General features: G+C 44.7%; 1 protein-coding gene across 1 annotated transcript in view; it reads right to left on the reverse strand.

Moving 5' to 3' along the window:
* Positions 1 to 21302, reverse strand: part of CACNA1D (calcium voltage-gated channel subunit alpha1 D) — a 301466-nt gene that overhangs the window by 140399 nt on the left and 139765 nt on the right. Inside the window, 3 exon segments of the mRNA XM_059663279.1 lie at positions 62 to 214; positions 4322 to 4464; positions 13845 to 13984. Of these exon segments, the coding sequence (XP_059519262.1) occupies positions 62 to 214; positions 4322 to 4464; positions 13845 to 13984 (436 nt within the window).

Here is a 21302-nt window from a genome sequence, read left to right on the forward strand (position 1 = left end):
ACCACAAAAGTTGTTTGGGAGGAAATAAAAAGTTGGGTGAGCGACCATTTTCATTACTCACCTGAGTCAGCAAAAAAACATGTTTTGTGCATTTTTCCAATAAAAAGTTCCAATCCTATAATAGCATAGATTATGATTACAAATAATACCAAAAGGGCTATGTGAAGGAGGGGAACCATGGCTTTTATAATGGAGTTCAGGACAACTTGTAAACCTAGGAGAGAGAGAAATAAGTTTGTGAGCCAGGAAGAAACTTCAGGGATGCACATATATAATTCCTAATGGCGCCTGCTTTGCATGTGACACATAGTAATAAGACTCAAAGAGATATCTCAAAGCTTTCAATTAGCGTTAATCTGGATGTGAAATAAGTTAAAACGAAAACTTAAAGATCATCTAATCCAACTTCCTCACTTGACAGATGGGGAAGGCCTAGAGAGGGGACTGTCCAGTATCAAAGTTAGTCATTCATGCATGCATTTGTTCATCCATTCAACAACGCTCCTTGAACATCTACCACATGGCAAGCATCAGGTTAGTGCTTTGGGAGATATGAGGATGTATTACATAATGTGCCTTCTCTCAAAGAGCTTGTATCCTAGGAGGAGACATAAGAATTAAATGCAAAGGAAAGGTGGCACACAAAAGCTGTATGAGTAACATCAGTCCCAATTACACACCGTTTCTGAGTGGGGAGGAGAAAGAGGACTGGGTGGCAGCCCCCCTTTGGCAGGACCTGGGTCTGAGGAGGGTGATTTCCACAGGTGGGCAGGGGAGAGGCTATGCCAGGCAGAGGGGAGAGCGCACCAAGCGCACAGAGGTGAGCCAGCGCTGTATGGGCTCGGGATGGGGAGCCTTGGCTGGTGAGAACAAGTGGGAAGGAATATCAGGAAGGAAAAGCAGCCTGCAGCTAGGTAGCTCTAGGCTTTGAATCTGGGCTACAGGACCATCTTTAGTCCGTTAGTGAAAGGCAGCCTCTTTAGCAAGACGAATGGGGCAGCAGTAGACAGGATCGGTGGAGACCAGAACTCAGCAACTGAATTTGAGGGAGAAGAAGGTACCTATGGAGGCAGGGTCATGGGGAAATCCTAGTGCCCAGCCAAAAAAAAAACAACATGTCAAAAGGAGGCTCTCCTGGAATGAGGGAGGCAGGAGACAAGCAGAGGAAGGAGAGCAACTCAGAACCAGTGAGTTGATCGCGGCACAGCAAGAAGAGGAAAGCATGCTGCAGCGGAACCCTGGGCTTGAGAGATGGGGAAGGGACACGAAAGCCTGGAGGCTGTCCATGGAGTGATACTCAGAGCCATGGTATAGGAAGAGAAAGAGGGAGAATGGAAAGGGGGATGGTGGGTGGGAGGAGGCAGAAGACTGAGGGACAGTGATGGCCAGGAGACCAGAACTCATACTAGAACCTGACCTCCACGTTTAGTGTCCTACCTTCTTCCCACCACCCATGACCACAGCTTCTGCTCTGCACAGTTCACTCTCCTCTTTATTCTTTCCATTCCCCTTCCCTCTCCTCCCTCCCCACTGTCTCACCTCATTCAAACAGCCCTTTTCTAATATCCTCTCACTCTCCCAATACATACTCAAAGAATGAAGGAATATAAGCTGAGATGCTAGAATTAAGTAAGTTAGAAATCAGAACACACCAAGTAGAGAGAAGAATACTTACCAGCAATAAGAGAGATGGGAAAGAGGTGGGGGACTGGTTGGGGAGGGAAGACTAATCAGAGGATTTCAGACTCACAAGGAGCCCATCTTTCCAAGACCCTCATTATGACCCAAATCCTAGGTACTGCCTTTGGATGTTTAAGTGCTCAAATGCTTTCTTTTGGGGGAAAAAAATGATCATTAAGATGATTGCTAATGTTTCCACCTTCTAGAAAGAACAGACAGAGGGGGAAAGAAAACATCCGCTTTAATCCAATCGGATAGGGTTTTTTTTGTTGTTTATTTTTTAGATGTGGATAGGCCATTCAAAATCACCATTCAGCAGTTAGCTCTTCTCAATTCCAGGGCAGTGAGCCATGTGTTTCACGAGTATGTTCATATTTAAGGCTCTCCTGTACTTCAGATTGGCCACATTTGTGAGATAATGAAGCTGTATCTCAAGGTGAATTGTACACTTTGATGTGACATTAAGCTCCTCTGTATATTGTCGATGTGTACAGAGCTCATGGGGGCTCGGATCACGGAGGCAGAGGGGTGACGTGGAAAGAACACCAGGAACTGGGAGACTGTGGGTCTGGCCTGTTGGGACCCACCGGCTACAGGAACCTGAACAAGTCACTACCCCTTGGCGGGCCTCGGCTTCCTCATGTAAAGGTGATGCTGTTGGGCGGGTGCGCTCTAGGGATCTTTCCCACTTGGATGGGCTGGGATTCCGATAAACACTCATCAGTTAACTGCGTGTGGGTGGCTAAGGGCTCCACAGATGTCTGAACTACTCTCTTTTGAAACATGCATTTTTTTACCTTCCACTGGATAAATACATTCACACACACACACACACACACACACACACAGAATCCTGTCTTATAGGACAGTCTCAATTCTCTTTAGAAATGACTAGACATTTCCCAGATAAGTGTCAACAGCCACACTTTCCCAGGCCTCTTGAACAATTTCGGATACTTGAGAAGAAATCACCGGGCCACAGACGCCAACCAGCATGGGAAACAGCATGAGCCAGAGCCCCCGACCCCACTCCCCAAAGCCCATTGGGTCTGATGAGAGGCTTGGGTGTTCCCTCCAGGGCGGTTAAAATACGGCTGAAAATTTCTCACACAAGACTCAGGTCCCTTTCTCCCTGCTGATCCCCAGGAGAACGTGATGCAGACCTCGGTCAAGTTTCAAAGTGGTATTTTTGGGGGAAAAGGAAGAAACACAGTTTAGCACTGGTTCTTGAGAGGCTGTGGGGGCACCGGACTAGTCATTTAGTGACAAGCTCACGAGGCAAGGGAGCCAGACCTGGCCGAGTTCTCACCGCCATGCACGCAAGCCGCAGCACACACGCAGGCAGGCTCCCTGCCATTTGCTGGGGGGGGGGGGGGGGTCATGGTTACTTGGAAATTAGATTAAGCTGTAACAACTACATCTGAAAGAACGTGTTTGCTCACTGAACTTCTCATGTAACCATGTTCCACCCTAACAGAGCCAGTCATTTCCAAGGTATTCCTATTTTTCTCAATTGCTTCCAGACAGTTCTGTGGTTTTGACTTGTGCTGATCTTTTTCAATGAAAATAAATGAACCATCTGGAAAAACAAGTACACATAAAACACCACTTCCTACATTTTAAAATGTTAAATTTGGAAATGGTGTTTTCTTCCAGAGAATTTCTGGTGCGTTCTGAGCGCCAACAGGTTTAATAAAAACTCACAGAGACTTGCTGGAGGAGCCAGACCATGGTCTGTGTCCTTCTGACGGCTTTCCGAGGGTGGAACACAGGCACGGCCTGCAGGCCTGATCCTCCCGCCCAGTCCTGGGAAAGGTGCTAGGACACCTACCCTCTGAGGTGGGAGGGGGTGGCCCATCGGGAACAGAGCCCAGGGAGGCACACCCCACACCCCTTACGGAAGCAGCAGCCTGCGCTCCCGGCCAGGGCACAGACAGGACATCTGTTCCCACTCAGGTGGCACTCAGCCTGGCCTGGTCTGCAGCAGGCAGCACACGAGGGCCTGGCACACACAGGCAGCGTCGCCAAGTGCACAGCGATGACACGTCTCACCCTGAGGGGCTCCTTGTGCTCCAGACCTCGTGCTGGGGCTCTCCCTGCACTATCTCCAGTCTTTAAACCACCTTCCAGCAGGTTCTAGCCTGCCCTCCTTGCAGGGGAGGGGTAGGGAAGGGCACGAAAGCATTCGCCTCTTCCCCAGAGCGGGGCAGGCACAGTCCCTAAGAGTAGATAGACGAGTTTTTGGAAGTGCAGCCCCTGTCACTCCTCACATTGAAGAGAGGCCGTGAGTAGAGCCCTGGATAAGCCACCACTTTCGGAGGAGGTGACGGCCAGGGTGCTGTCGCAGAAGGAAACCAGACTCGAGTCAGGAAGCCTGTACTCAGGCCTCATGCCACCACTTGCTCCATCTCCTCTTTTACGAAGTCGGGATGGCACATGGCTGCCAGCCCCTCTCAGGCTGTCACGGGATCCAGCGACAACACAAGCCGAAGTGCATTGCAACCAGCGAAGGCCTCCGGTCGCCCGCAGAGCCTGGGCCGGGCCACCGCAACTCACCTGCAGCACTCGGCTCACATTCCTGAGACCCACCCAGAAGGGACAAATCAACAACAGCCCGGCTTAAGAAACAAAGCGTGCTTACTGGGCACTCCTGATACTAGTCGCAGTGGCCGTAACACCCGAAAGGCGCGGAGGGCTTTGACGTCAAAGCCTCCTGATTTGCCACCGGAGTGGTTACCGCCTTCTGTTTCTTTGGTTAATTGTTCCAAAATTACACTAAACAACCTGAAAGAAGAAGAGAGGAAGAAACGTTAGAGTCTGTCACCCAGGGAAGCAAAACAGGGTGATAGCAGTAGTTATTTCTGAACAAGGGCTAATTCTGCGTGGCTGCTGCTTAAAAAAAGGGAAAGCAAGGCCAAGGCAAGAACCGGGCTGTGACCCCGGGAGGTGACCCCGTGTCTAACATGATTTGGGTCAGGGAATGTTCTCCCGTTTCCCTACCAAGGGAACATCCTCAGGCAAGTCCACCAGCATGGCAGAAGGGGCTCACTGGGGTCCAATGATGACAAACGGAATTGCCCCATAGGAATAACAACAATAATCATAACGGCTGCCATTTCTGAGCACTCACCAGGTGCTGCCTACTTTACGTACATTATCTCATTAATTCTCACAAACCGTTCTGCAGTAGCAATTATTATTAACACCATTTTACAGCTGAGGAAACAAACTTCCTGGGAGCAAGGGGCATGCCCAAGTTCACAAAACCAGTGGCAGAACGAACGCGTGGACCCAGGTATGCTGGCCCCACGAGGATGTAGGTTCCATAGGGCAAGGAATTTTAGCCTGTGCTGTTCATTTGTTCATTGAGTCTCTTCTAGGAAACAGTTCCTGATATGTAAGTGGTGCTCAAAAATATTTGATGAATAATTCAATGTATGAATATTGACTTCGAAGTCCCACATCTTCATCGATATGCTTGCCAATATCCTACCTCCACCCTCAAAGGGGCGTGCGCGGAATGATGTAAACCAGAGGCCAGGGAGCTGTGCAAAGGCCAAACGCAGCAACCTGAGGTATGAAGAGCAGCATTTCTCTTTTGAAATGTGAATAACATTGTATCTGGCAGCCACGACAAATTTTTTCCTACCCTCAGAAGGTTTTTCGGATAAAGCTGTTTCCAAGCGATCTGCTCATTTGACGGTTACTTTTGCTCTTTCAAATAAACATTTATTCTTTGGAATTGCTGCTTGTTTTTCAGAATAAATATAAATTTGCCCATTTCAAATAGAATCAACTCCAGCCAATCAGATTGTGGGAATGATTGGCCCAGCAACAAAGAAAAGGTTTCTAAAGTTTAATTAGCAGCCAAAGCAGAAACTCGGCCCCCACGGGCACGCCTCTGGATGGCCAAGACACCACGTCCATAAAACACAGGGTGGTCTGAAGTGCAGCCCTGACCCGGCACAGACATGCCATTCCGGGGCACTTAAAGTCCAGTCGTTTGTTTTAGTAACACTGCAGCAATTAGCAATGAACCCAGGCGGGTGAGGGGCGAACTGAGTCAGTCTCTACCTTTTTAAAGCTTCAGATGACAGGCTTCTCTCATTAGCATAGTTTTTTAATGACTGTAAACCCCTGCAGCAAAGCTAAAGTTCAAAGTCTCCCTCCAAACAAGTTTATAGCTTCACAAAAACAAAGAAAGAAAGGGAGAGAAAGAAAACCTCAAACTTCTGAAATGTGGCAGCCACAGGAATTTTCATCCCAAAGGATTAGGCAAGTAATTTATGCAGGTAGTGACTTAAGGTTGCTTTCAAGTGCCAGTGTTTTGCAATGTACACTCTGTGGCCCCTTATCCCCTGTTCTTCAGCAATGTCCTTGAAAACAGGTGACTACTGCCCCTCCCCCACTAGAGGAAGCTGAGTCTGAGAGGGAAGCTGGCTGCTGTTTCCAGACAGCCATGAGTGGAAGTGGTCAGGGGTTGGGCTGGCTTCCTTCCGGCGAGCTAGGAGGCATTAAAACAAGTCCCTCGCCTTCCCTGGGCTTCAGTTGCCTCTGTGTAAAATGAGAAAATGGGATTAAATGATCCAGAGCCCCACACCCTTCCCATCCTAATATTTTGTGATTCTACTCCCTTCAACACCACCCCCAACCAAAAAAAAAATGTACCATGTGCCTAAAGAGATAAGGACATGAGGAGAAAGTATTTGATATTAGATTATTATTAAAAGTTTACCCCAAGCTCTGGCCTGTGTGGCTCAGTTGGTTGAGTGCCATCCCATGCACCCAAAGATCCCAGTTCTACTCCTGGTCAGGGGACTTGCCTGGGTTGTGGGCTTGATCCCTAGTAGGTGGCATGCAGGAGGCAGCAAGTGCTGTTTCTCTCATATCTGGATATCTCCCCCCGCCCTTTCCCCAAGCCCCATCTCCTTCTCTGTCTAAAAATCAATTTAAAAAAACATTAAAAATAATGTACCCTAAGACAGGAGAAAAAAGGCAAGCAGCTACCTAACCTGACTCAAGTCAGAAGCACCAGAATGAGCACTGCACATCTTCTTCACAAAGCTTACATGAAGAGCTGAATGCTCTGTTCATCGAAAAAATCAGAGGTATGGGATAACTGTGGCTCAGATCAAGCGCTCCTAGACAGGGTACAGTATCAGCTCTGGTAGACCCAGTGAGTCCTCCTATGGCCACATTTTAGACGTATCAATTCCTTTCCCAATGTCTCTGTTACTAGGAATCTTGACAAAAGCAGGTCAGGGCTGACTTGGAATGGAAAATCCATTGGACTGAGATACAGTTTGTAGTTGGAAACTTTAGGGAGTAGGAATTTGATTCCAATGAAGACCTTTAATTTTTCACCCTTTTTAACTTTTCTTCCACTCTTTGACTACAATTTAGTGCATATTTTAGAAGAATATTGTAATGTTCTAAAGTTTTTCATATTTAATGGAAAAAAAGACCAAGTCCAGTTCCAATACTTTAACTTCCTTGAATTTTTACTTTTTCAAAAACAATGTTATAGCTGCTAAGTTATAATAAAATACAACCATTTTAAGCATATAATGGCATGTTTTGACAAAAGTATAAGCCTAAGTAATGACCCCACAATCCAAACATCCAGTATCTCCAAAAGTTCTCTCACGCCTGTTGTAGTCTTCCTCCCTCTAAGCACAGCCTTGGGTAGCGGTTGGCTGTTATCAGTTGGGGCTTTTTCCCTTTTCTTGAATCTTATATAAACAGAACCATACAGCTTGTTCTTTTTTGTTTATCTTCTTTTGCTCACCATGTTTTTGAGAGTCATCCAAGTTGTTACATTAATCAGCAGTTCATTTCTTTTTATTGTTGAGTGATACCACAATGACTTACCCATTCACCTGTTGAGAGATATTTGGGTTTTTTCCACCACCTTTTCTCTATTATGAAATAAAGTCTCTTTGTGAACATGTATTTTCCCTTATCTTGACCAAGTGCCTACTAATAACACTGGTAATATGGTCATATGGTAAGTATCTGATTAATATTGTAAGAAATTGGCAAACTTTTCCAAAACGATTGTGCCATTTTCCATTTCTACAAGCAGTGTATGAGTTTCAGTTGCTCCATATCTTGGTTACCATTTGGTAGTGTCCATCTTTTTACATTCAGTAATACTATTGGGTATGAAAATGCTGTCCTTGTGGCTTTAATTTGCATTTCTCTAATTACTAATGATGAACATCTTTTCAGATGCTTGTGACCATTTACATATCTTCATTTGTGAAGATCTGTTCAAATCTTTTGCCCATTAATGTACTGGGTTGTCTTCTTACTATTGAGTTGTAAGAGTTCTTTATATATTCTAAATACAAATCTTTAGTCAGTATGTACTGCGATTTTTCCCCCCAATTGATGCATAACTTTTTCATTTTCTTCACACTGTCTTTTGAAGAAAAGTTTTCAATTTTGATAAGGTCCAAATTTTCAATGATTTCTTTTATGGCTAGTGCTTTTTGTGTCCTAAGAAATCTCTGCCTACCCTAAGGTCATAAAGATTTTCTCCTAAACATTTTATAGTTTTAATTTTCACATCTAGGTCTAGGATCTGTTAAGGCAGCATCTATATGCAGTATGAGGTAAGAATAGAGTCTTCTTTATATACGGAGGAAATAGTTGTTCCAGCACCATTTGCTGAAAACAGCTTCCTCAACCCACTGAATGACCAAGGAACCTTTGTCTAAAACCAATTTTATGAGGAGGGAAAAAAGAATTGCTTTTGGCCTGGTGTGCTCAGTGGTCGAGCATCAACCTATGAACCAGGAGGTCACGGTTCGATTCCTGGTCAGGGCACATGCCTGGATTGCGGGCTCCATCTCCAGTGTGGGGCACGCAGGAGGCAGCTGATCATTGTTGTTTCTCTCTCTCTCTCCCTCTCCCTTCCTCTCTGAAATCAATAAAAATAAATTTGAAAAATAATAAAAATAAAACCAATTTTATGAGTCTATTTCAAGAGTCTATTCTGTTCCATTGATCTTGTTGTCTACTCCTTATGTCAATATCACAGTCTTGACTACTTACTGTAGTTTTATAATAAGCCTTAAAATCAGGTTCTAGCTTTGTTCTTAAATATGTCTTTAGCTACTCTAGAGCCTTTCTAATTTCCATTTAAATTTTCAAATAAATTTGTCAATCTATATAACAATCTTGCTGGGATTTAGATTAGGATTCACTCTGTAACTTAAGAAGAACTGATATCCTAACAATATGGAGTTTTCTAATCTATGACACTGTACATCATTCCATTTATTTAGGTCTTCTTTAGTTTCTCAAAGGTTTAGTCATTTCAATGCACTATCCCTACATATTTCATGTTTGTTAATGCAACAATAAATAGCAGTCTTTAAAATTTCATTTTCCAATAGTTCATGACTATTACATAGAAATTCTCAGGGGTTTTTTCATACTGACCTTTTACCCAGAAACATTGCTAAATCATTCAGAAAACATAACTTTGTTTGATTTTCATCCTTTTAAATACACTCAGACCTGTTTTATGTCCCCAGATATGTCTCTCTTGGTTAATACTCCATGTGCATATGAAAAGAATGTGTATTCTCCTCTTGTTGGTGGGATGTTCTAAAAATGTCAATCAAGTCAAGTTGATTGATGGTACTGTCCAAACCTCCCTGTGTCCATAGTGATTTTATGTCTACATGTTCTATCAACACTCCTCAAGGGTATTAAAATGTACAATTGCAACTGTAGATTTGTCTATTCCTCCTTTCAGGTCTATATGTTTTGTCTTTGTGTATTTTGAAGCTCTGTTATTAGGCACATATATACTTAGGATTATTACATCTTCTGGGATTAAATGACAACCTTTATTATTATGAAATTTCTCTCTTTATTCTTGATAATATCCCTTGTTTTTAAGTCTACTTTGTTGGATATTAATATAGCCACTCAGGCTTTTCTTAGTTTTTGCATTTTATGTATTTTTCTGTCCTTTTACTTTAAAATTGTTTGTGTCTTTATATTTAAAGTAGTTTTTATAGTCACTATAGAGTGGGGACTTTTTAACATATAAAACCTGATAAACTCTGGGTTCTAATAAGGGTTTATAAATCTGGGTTTAAATCTACCATCTTGTTATTTCTTTTCTATTGCTCTGTCCATTGTTAGTTTTTCTTTCTCTGTCTTTTTTGGGTTAAGCTTTTTTAAAAACAAACAAACAAACAAAAAACATTTAATCTCCTCCAATAGACGCCTGTTAGTTATATCTCATTATTTTTCTAGTGGCTCCTCTAGAACAAATGTCAGCAAAAATCTTCTCTAAAGTGCCAGAGAATATCCCTTGTAGGACTTGCAGGCCGTAGAGTCTCCGTCACAACTACTCAACTTTGCCATCCTAACACCAAGTAGCCATAGACATGAATGAATGTGACTGTCTTCCAATAAAATTTTATCTATTAAAGCAAACAGCAAGACACTTGTCAATGTCTGGGGAGGAGGGAATGGCAGTAAACCAGATTTGGTCTATGGGCTGAAGTTTGCTGGCCCACGCTCCAGGGTTTACAATATACATCTTTAACTTATCACAGTCTACCTTCAAATAATATTTTGTCACTTCACCTACCATACAAGCACTTTGCAGTAGTATATGGCTCTTTTTCCTTGTTCCTGCCCTTTGTACTATTATGTATCTTACTTTTATAGACGCTATAAACTTCATAATACACTGTTATTCTTTATGCTTTGAATAATAAATTAATTTTAAAGAGATTTTAAAATGAGAAATGTGTTTTAATATTTATCTAGATAATTACCCTTTCTGACATTCTTTATTCCTTTTTGTAGATCCACATTTCTTTCTGGTGTCATTTTCCTTCAGTGTGAAGATATTCCTTTAACATTTGTTGAGATGCAGATCTACTGGTGATGAATTCTCAGCTTAGGTTTGTCTGAAAAAGTTTTGGGGTTTGTTTTTGTTTTTTAATTTCAATTTGGAGATCTCTTCACTGAATAAAAAAAATTAGGTTCCCTAGCACTTTAAAGATGTCGCTGTAGTGCTTGCTGGCTTGTATAGTTGCTTACAAAAAGTCTGTAACATCTTTTTTCTCCGATTGCTTTGAAGATTTCCTCTTTGGTTTTGAGCAATTCAATTATGATTATAAAGTGCCTTGATGTAGCTTTCTTCATGCGTATTTTGCTTGAATTTTTTTAGTTTATATTTTTTTATCACATTTAGAAAAGTTGGAGCCATTCCTTAAAATATTTTTTGCTGTCTCCCCTCTATCTCCTCTCTTCTGGGATGCCAAATGTGTGTATGCTAAAGCACCTGATATTGTCCCACGAGTCACCAGGTGTATTCATATTTGTATCCATCATTACTCTTTGTGTTACTGCAATGTCTTCATGATCCTTGATATTTTTTCTTCTATTGTGTCTAATCTGCTATTAAGCCAATCCAGAGAACTTTCATTTCAGATATTTGTCAGCTCTCAAAATCCCATTTGGTTTTTTTTTTTATATTGTCCCATCTTCCATCACTGTAGTCATTCATTCCTTTAAATCCATAAGCATATTTATAATACCTATTTTTAAAGTTCTGTAAAATAATTCTCTACTAATTCCATCCTCTCTGTCATTTCCAGGTCTGTTTCTATTGATGGAATTTCCTCCTGGTTATGGGCCACAGTTCTTCAGATGCCTAGTGATATTTGGCTGGATGCTAGACATTATAAAATGTCTGGATTTTGTTGTCTTCTTTTAAAGAGTGTGGCGTTTTCTTTAATGGGCAGTTAGGTTACTTGCATATCAGTTTTCTCCTTTTCAGGCTTCTTTCCAAACATTATCAGTAAGGGTTTCAGGTAGTCCTTACTCTGCAGCAGAGGCTGGCAAATTTATTTCGCAAAGGGCCAGATAGCAAGTACAGGGTGGGGCAAAAGTCGGTTTACAGTTGTTCATATGGGAAATAATACAATAATTAATAAGAAATAACCCAAAAATAAACTCTGTGTTTCACATATTCACAACTGTAAGCCTACTTTTTCCCCATCCTGTATTGTAAACATTGTGGATCTAAACTACCCAATTCAACTCTGTGAACAAATATATGACACTGTTATAATAAAACCTTATTTACAAAAATCAGTGGCAGGCTGGATTTGGCCTGTTGATCATAGTTTGTCAACCCCTGCCTGGAGCTAGTTTATCCCCAATACTAATGTCCCTCTGGAGTCTCTACTGACATTCCAAGGTGTTCAGTGACATCTTTCCACGCTGGTTGGTGTTCCCCAACAGTGTTCTTTGCCTGGCCTCACAGAATCTCACCCCACGTAATTGTAGCTGAACATTCAGTCAAAACTCAAGAGGACCCCAAGGCATATTTATAGAGCTCTTTCTCTGAATAGCTCCCTCCCCTTCCATACTAGGCCTCTCAAATTTCAGCCACCTCAGCCTCCCTGACCTCTTGTTTCTGTCTCAACTTAACAATACCACCACACTGAACCTGGTTCCCTCTCTGTGCTGTACTACAGCCTGAAAAATGTCTCCAGGCAGAAAGCTAAAGTGACTGAAGGGCAGGGACAAAGAAATGGAGCTAAGAATCTCCATCCTCCAGGGCCAGGAGAGGCACAGCAAGATTATTCCAGAATCAAGAGACCTGCAAGGTTCCTGCTAGCCATTCCTGTTAGAGTTCACCAGATACAGGAAGGTATAATACATATCTATCACCTATTCATTTTAGCTGCACTACCTTGGCTGTCATACCTTAGATGCCAATATACTATGGTGAGTTTTGCTAAAGCTAACTTTTTTCCCATAAGTCTGATTATCCCACTGGGCCACCATTGCAGATCCCATTTTAACTTCAAAGGTTTGAAATTAGAGGCTCAGAAGTTTTCCCACTCTCCCAATATCCAACTAGATTAATCTCCCATAAAAAGCCAAAGGATTCATAATAAAAGAATAATCCAAAAGATAAATTATCTTGCTCAACTATGAAAGGTAACTGAACAAGTCATAGCGATGAAAACAGAGAGGTCATTTAACAGTCTCTCTCTCTAAGACCAAATGTAATTTTAGGAGCAACCCATTTTGTAGCTGGGTAACGAAGACTCAGCGATGGGATCTAGTTTCTTTTTCCATGTGGGTATTTGGTCCAAAGATCCAGCATTCCTCTGACACTGATTCGTTTTTCTCTTGCTAGCCATATTTCCAGGTGTGGAAGGACCAGAATAACACAGGCCACTGGTTTTCATTTTACCATTTTCCTTTAAATAAAACTGTTGGTGTCTTCTTCCTGTGACAGGATTTCAGGATAATGCCTGCCTCTCTGCATTTTCTGGCTTATTTCATTTCATGCCAGATATCTGATATTATTCAGACACTTGTTTGTTATTTAAAATGGGATAGTAGCATGCCAAAGTTTTTCCCCACAAGTCAGCAGAAAGAATTAATAGCTTTGCTCAAGGGATGTTAAACAGCAGAGTACCTCACTGCTATAAGGATTTATTACTTTTTTACTATTCTGAGTTTTTTTAAAAAAAAAATTTAACAGGGTGCTAAATATAAGAGCTCTACACATTTGACTCAAATCACCAGTAGGGCTGGCCTATTTGTGGAAGCCAGAGGCCCTGTAAGATGAACCCTCTCACATCAGGAGCTTAGACTTCCTGCTATAGCCGTTTCTGAAAGCACAAGTAAAAACCATGAGAGATTTCTTTACTTTTTTTTTGTCCTCACCTGAGGATATTTTTTCCATTGATTTCTAGAGAGTGAAAGGGTGGGAGGGAGGGGAAAGAGAGAGAGAGAGAACTATCGATGTCAGAGACACATTGATTGGTTGCCTCCTGCAATGTGCCCTGACCGGGGCTGGGGATCAAAGTTGCAACCCAGGTATGTGCCCTTGACTGGGAATAGAACCCTCAACCCTTTGGTGCATGGACTGACGCTATGACCATTGAACCACACCGTTCAGGGCAAAACCATGAGAGCATTTCAAACCAGTTCTGCCTGGAGATTGCCAGCAGCATCACCAGTCTTCAAAGAACTCCTGACAGGTCTGGCTGCAATCACCGGCACAGAGGAGTAACCACATTTCCTCAAAAGACGCAGTTCTTCTGTCCCTCCCGCCTCCCATTTTCCAAACAAACATCTCCCCCAAAATAAAAGGGACTTACCCTACTATTACTATAACAAAATCCAGTAAATTCCATCCATTCCTAACATAAGCATTAGGATGTAGCAATAATCCATAAGCTATAATCTTCAAAAATGTCTCGACTGTAAAAATAATCAGGAAGGCATATTCTACTTTTTCCTGTGAAGAAAAACAAAGAAAAGGGAGCGGGGGGGGGGGGGGGGAGAAGGAGAAAAGATTTTTAAAATACAGATTAAAATATTAAAATCAATTTCCAAGCATTTTTCTCCAAGTCACATTTTCATTAGGAGAAATGGAACCATTTACACTGCACCTGGGCCAGGGAGGCATGCTCCTGCTCACACTGAATTCCTCATAAGCAGCTAAGCATAACCCTCTTTTCACTGGGGGCTGCGTGATTGCATTTAGCCACCTGCCCTGATGCATGTGCAATGAGACTGCTAGGGCATAACGGGCATGCTTGTTATTTGCACACATTTGCAAAACGCAGCATGTTTCCTCCCGAGGCTGCCAAACCGGGCCCAGAAAAGCACGAGGGTGCAGCAAAGATTCCAACGGCAGCTTTGAAGGGAACGTCCTGTGGGAGAGGGGAAGATGTGTCTGCTTTGACTCTCTCTTGATCGTGGGTTTATATCTGACGTCTAAGTCAGGGTCAGCTTTGTCACTGAGCAGCACGGTGACCTTGGCAAAGCCCCGCCTCTCCTCTGGACCTACGTTTCCTCATCCACCCGCACAGTAATGGGGGTGAAGTCAGGATAGGAAGGCCACAGTCTGCTTATCGGCATGCCACCTTTCTCGGATGACCCTGCTGAGGGCGGAGTGGTCACCACGCATGTTCCCAGGCCAGGCTCAACCTTCTCTGCTCAGCAGTCATTCCCAGGCCACTGCCACAGACCTCTGAGACTCTGTCCTCGGGCTACATGAACCTTCCCAGTTCCAACTCCTACATCTCCCCAGATATAGAAAACACACCCATCAGTCTAAAAATGTTGACGTTTTCCTCTTTTTTAAAGGTTTTCTTTATACAACTTCAGCTCCTAGAAATATGGGCCGACCAAGATGTGTGTGACTAATTTTACAAGAGGCATTCCCTGGTAAGAAGCTACTTAAATAATAACTAGATGAAAAATCCTCAGGAATGAAACTCTTCCATATGGGCCGTAACGTCCTCTACTGATATGAACTCTACACTGGGGGTCACCAAGGTCAGGAAAAGGAAGCCAGGGATTCACTTATTAAGATGCCTGGTGCACGCGGTCAAGTCGGCCTGGCCCAGGAAACACTCAGTGAGCATCTCTTCGGCTTGGCGGACACATTCCCAGAGCGAGGTAGAAAAAAGTCTCCACTGTGGTCCCCAGCCTCAAAAGGCTTAGCCTGGTGGGGGAGGGGGCGAGGGGCGGTTTCTAACGTGCACACAGAGACAGCCCCCAGAGGTAAGTGACAAAGAGCAAGTCGGCATCATTAGCCGTCTGATAAGGCCAAAGGGCTCAGCCACTTCTCCCCTGCAAGGCCTCCGCTTTGTTACATGTATATGACTGCTCTTTTGCCTCAGCCACCCTGGGCTCGAGGCATCTGCCACCAGTGCTACGCCTCTGCTGCTGGCCAGTTCCAGTCCCCGGCTGAACTTCTGCGTGTCTTCTCATGGCATCCTTCCTCTTTAGCACCAGGGGAACCATCCGACCACTACAGTACCCCAGGCTTCACCCCCACTCCCGACTCCCCACTGGTTCTGCCAGACAACCGGTTTATCAGTTCTTCCTTCCCGGTCCCTGCCATTCCTAACCTGCCCTCAGAGGGCCCTTTCATCCTCAGCACACTGTCATGGCAGCCTAATAGATTCTTTTGTGCAGTGAGCTAGCCAGAGTCAGTGGGTTTCCCATTTTAAAAGCCCAGTTTGATACGCATCCCTGTTTACCACAGCATGATTTACAATAGCCAAGATATAGAAGCAACCTAGGTATCCATCAATAGATGAATGGATAAAGAAGATGTGGTACACATATACACGGTGGAATATTACTCAGCAATAAAACAGAATGAAATCTTGCCATTTGCAACAACATGGATGGACCTAGAGAGCATTGTGTTAAGTGAAATAAATCAAACAGAGAAAGACAACTACCTATGATTTCACTTACATGTCGAATCTAAAAAGAATAAACAAAACAACAAAAACAGACTCATCGAAACAGAGAAGAAAGGTAAAGGGGGGATAAATGATGGAAGGGAACTTGACTTGGGGTGGTGAACACACAAAACAAGATACAGATAATGTATTATAGAATTGTACCCCTGAAACCGATATAATTTTATTAACAAATGTCACCTCAATGAATCCAATAAAAATAAAATAAATTTAAATAGTAAAAATAAATAAAATAGAGAACAAACTGAGAGTTGCCAGAGGGGAGGGAGATAGGGGGATGGGTGGAAAAGGTGAAGGGTAGTAAGAGGTATGAGCTTCCAGTTATAACATAAATATGCTACAGGGCTGTAATACACACACAGGGAATGTAGTCAATAATATCGTAATAACTTTGCACGGTGTCAGATGGGTACTAGACTTACAAGGGTGATCACAGTGTAAGGTATATAAATGTCAAATCACTATGATGTATATCTGAAACTAATATAACATTGTATGCCAATTATACATTTTTTAAAGCCTAGCTCCTCCATAGCCTCTAGACCAGCCGTGGGCAAACTACGGCCCGCGGGCCGGATCCGGCCCGTTTGAAATGAATAGAACTAAAAAAAAAAAAGACCGTACCCTTTTATGTAATGATGTTTACTTTGAATTTATATTAGTTCACACAAACACTCCATCCATGCTTTTGTTCCGGCCCTCCGGTCCAGTTTAAGAACCCATTGTGGCCCTCGAGTCAAAAAGTTTGCCCACTCCTGCTCTAGACCCATGCTTCCTCCAGACCTTCCAAAAAAAATCAGGCCCTGTCCTGGGGTTCGCTCATCCCATACCCCCCAATCCTTCCTCCAGGTGGTGGACAACTTCCTTGGCTATGACATCACCGCCTCCCCCAGTCCAGGCTGAGGTGAGCAGGTTGCAAGTTGCTCCCAGAGCAGCAGCATGCGGAATATTCCCCCTTCCTGCCACACGCAGACCTCCAAGGCCTCTGGTCACTCTCCATACTCCCTGTAACCTCCATGAACACCCGGCTCCTCTCCTGTGCACTGCCATGTCCCTGAGCGGGTGCTGCCATGGGAGGGGCATTCACTCCACTGTGGATGTTCTGAGGAACAGGGGCCCACTTTGCTACTGGGTGGGGAGGAGACTTCCGTGAGGCAGTGACGTTAACTTTGAGAGCTAAAAGGAAGAGCTATTCTGTTGTTTTAACCAGAAGCAACAATCCCTGAAAATAGCAATCCACTGTACTGAAATTAGACCCTGGCCACCAAATGTGGATTTTCAGTATGTTTTGGAGACTTGGAGTTCTAAGGGCAGAGGATACGCTGAAAACAGCATGCTGATTTTATAATTTCACTCCCCCTTTTATCCCTTCTGCTTTATTTACTAGGCCAGACAGGGGGAGGAAGCTTTTGCTGCCATCAATATTCATAGCAGTTACATGCCTACGTCAACACAGTGCTATGCTTTAGAGCAGAAAAACAAGACAAGGAACAGAGAGTACACCTACCAACACTGCTTGTTTTTCCTCTTTGGCTTTCATTTATAAGTAATTTTGCCACAATAATACAAGGCCCATTTGTATAACTGAATTGTTGAGGGCTCTTTTATCCCCCTCTCTTATCCTCTTCTCTCTCCTTTTTATAGAATTTGGTTTCTCTTTTCAGAATCCTCAGTGCACTACTGGATGAAACTGACTACAAGAAATACAACTTGCTTTAATGTGATGCTTTATCACAGAGGCGCTGCCATAAAGCCAACTCAACATCAGCCTGGAGAGCAAGGCAGACCCTCTGCCTAAAAGCCAGTGTCGTCCTGGTCCCCGGTCCTGCTGTTAAAAAGGACTCCTACGCAACAAATGCCCCCCACGTTAAGCAAATGTCATGTAAAAAACATCTCGCAAAAAAAAACCATTATGGGAAGGGGGGGGTCATTATTTACCCCCCCCCCCCCCCACACACACACACACACAAAGTTGCTCATTGGAGGAAAGCATGTTGAGTTAGTCATGTGAGAAGGAAGCCGTATTCCTAACTGGGCGAGGCCGGAGTGGGCACGGAGCTGAGGGGCCGCTGAGGTGTCCGTGGAGAAGGCATGGAGTCTGTGCAGGATGGAGGAGAGCACAGCGGAAGGATGAGGGAACGGGCTGAAAAGAGGCAGGCAAGAACCCTCCAGAAGTGGACCGGAACCGAGGTGTCCCAGGGCTGGGCTGCCCCTTAAAGTCTTATCCCAGGCTAAACAAAGGGAGTAAATGATCCCTGCACCTCAATATCTCTGCATCTGTCAGGCAGAGTCACGTGACAGGGGATCTGGGTGGGCAGGGTCAGTCAAACCTCCTTTTAAGAAACCACCAGCCCGGCCAGTGTGGCTCAGTTGGTTGAATGTCATCCCATGTACCAGGAGGTCACTGGTTTTATTCTCAGTCAGGGCACATGCCTCTGTGGTGGGCTCCATTCCTGATCGGGGGTGTGTAGGAGGCAGCCACAGCCTATCAATGTCTCTCTCATTGATGTTTCTATCCTCTCCCTCCCCCTTCCTCTCTCTGAAAATCAATAAAAACATATTTTGTTAAAAAGCTAGTAGCTAATCAAAAAAAGAGAAAGAAACCACCAATTCCTCTTAATCAGATACCAATCTATATATGAGTGAAAGTCCCTCATGAGACCTCAAGCCACCAAAGAAATAAAGGCACCAAATTTAATTCTGAAACCTGATTTATTTTCTTTAAACATCGAAGTTTCACCAAACAGAAGAGGCTCCACCAACAGTCTCTAAACCAGTTACCTCTACACAGAACCGTGAGAAACAGAAACTGCAACTGGCAGGGAGTGGGAGGGGCCAGGACCCTCCATGCTGATGCTTGCCCACCTCCATGCCTTTGCCTACCTGCTTCCCCCACACACTGTGCCTTCCCCAACATATGGAGCTCTTCCCCTCCCCACCCCCCACCCACCACACTCAGTGAGCACACAACAAGCCCAGCACTGCTGACGAGAATGAACTTGGAGTCATAAATAATATCTGTTTTCTACGAGCCCAATTCAGGTCTACTTCCCGTCCCCTCTTTCTAGAATGGTTTCCCTCATCCTGCTTTCATTGGGCTAAGTTCTACTCTTCCTTCAAGGCTCAGCTTAAATGACACTTTCTCAGCGAAACCCCTGCTGACCTTCCAGACAAAATCAGGGCCTGCTGTTAGGTGTGTCAAAACTCATTACACTTCTTCATAACTTTATTTGCAAATTTTAAATTCTTTAAAAAATCTCTTCAGTATCTGACTCCCCCAATAAATGATAATTTCTCTAAGATCAGAGACCATTTCTGTTTCATGCATCATTGTATTTCCAAGGCCTGTCATAAAAATAGATACTCATATTTATAAATGAATAAATAAGTAGGCAAAATGAGAGGTTTCGACCAAACATTACTCCATGTCTCTTCCTGCTAAGAAGTCCCATAATGATGTTAGTCTGCTCAGGCTGTCATAACAACATATCATAGACAGGGTGGCTTAACAACAGATTTATTTCTCACAGTTCTGGAGCTGTAGAGTCCAAGGTCAAGGTCCTGGCTGATCTGGGGTCTGGTGAGAGCTCCCTGGCTCGCAGAGGGCTGACTTCTCACTATGTCCTCATCTGGCCTTTGCCTGGTACATGTATGTGTAAAGAGGGAATGAGAGAGAGACCCCTCTCTTCAGCTCTTCTTATAAGGGCACTAATCCTATCATGAGGGCCCCACCCTAATTACCTCTGAAAGGCCCCATCTCTAAATGCCAACATGTTGAGGGTGAGGCTTCCACATATAAATCTGGGGGGATGCAAACGTTCAGTCCATAGCAATAATACAAGGGGCCCATGGCTTTGCCCTCTTTCGGGAAACCGTCCCTAAGTGTCAGGGAAAAGCCTCTGAACACAGCCGTCCTATTCCCTAATCGCAGTCTCCCACTCATGACGGTGGGCAGGTGCATCCAGTCAGTGAGGGATATGCACACAGGCAAGGCAGTGAGGATGAGGAGCAGCCCAGAGATCGGGAGCACAGGGAGTGGGGGGCAGGTGGGAGGGACTGGGTGAGGCCGAGTGGACCACTCAAGGGAGGCCATGAAAGATCCCCATGTGCCGGGCTGTGGGGTGTGACCTCCGTCTCTTGGCTGTAAAAAGAGCAGGCTGCACAGGTGAGTTCTTCCAGCTGTAGGACTATGATTCCCTGGGCCCTGATGAGCAAAGCCCAGACACAGGTGGTGGCAGGAGGTTCTGTGAGGCCAGAGACCCCTGGAAGACACCCACCCAAGAGCAGCGGCTGTTTTGTCAAGTGGCCAGGTCATATTCAGACTAGGCTTGCTGAGAGACCCTCAGAAGCAGGCGACTGGGGAGCCTCAGAGCTGCTATCACAGGGTCTCAATAAGCCATTCAATCTCTAGTGAAACTCTGGGGGCAAACCACAGGAGGGGGGCCAGCAGGTGGCCTCGGCTCCGAGCAGGGATGGAAGCCGAGGTCATTTTTCTCTCTGCAGGTATTAATGAAGCATGTACTTAGCAGGCCTCCAGCGGGCACTGTAACACCATCGTTATATGAAGAAGCTGGCTAGAACCGTCAGTTTGCCTTGGGTTTTCTTCCCATTTGGTTTAAAAGTACAAACTTTAGATGACATTTGTGTCCTAAGTCCAATTCTAGTCTGTACAGCTGGGTCACTTACCCCTGGCTGAGGCACTTACCCCTTCCGCTTCCCTATAAAGCAAGGGTAGTCACCCCACCCACCAGGCTGCAAGGAAAATCAGATTAAATGAAAGGTGGGAAAGCTCTGCCATCGGTCAAACACGGCACAGTCACAGGCGGCCCGGAGCGGGACGGAGCAGGAGGAGCGGGCAGCTCTCGGCCTGAGAGGAGATCTGGAAACTCTCTGAAGGTGTTTCTCCCGAAACCCCTACAGCCCAGTGGCCCCATGACCACCCAGGTGGGGAGGGCCACTGCCCAGGATGCCATCAGAATGTGCTGAGAGGACAGGGAGGAGGCCAGCCGGGTGGGCTGGCTGACACTCTGCGGAGACCAGCTGGTGTGTGGGAGGAGGGCAGCATCCCACCGGGGCAGAGGAGGTGGCCCGCTCACTCACCTGCACAGCAGAGGCAGCTGCTGCTTTCCTGCCGAAAACAAAACAAGCAGCTGGGTGGGGCGGCTAATTATGGTTCTGGCCCCCAGAAAAACTCCCCAGGTGACAGCACCCTGATCTTCCCCCAAGAACTGCTCCTTTCCTACTCTCAGCCCAGGGGCTGCAGGGGGCGGCATGTGGCCAGGTTACTAGTTCAGGAATAGGCGTGTTACCCAGCGTGTGTCAACCAGGTCC

The sequence above is a fragment of the Myotis daubentonii genome, chromosome 14 (assembly GCF_963259705.1).
Source record: "Myotis daubentonii chromosome 14, mMyoDau2.1, whole genome shotgun sequence".
Taxonomy (NCBI): Eukaryota; Metazoa; Chordata; class Mammalia; order Chiroptera; family Vespertilionidae; genus Myotis; species Myotis daubentonii.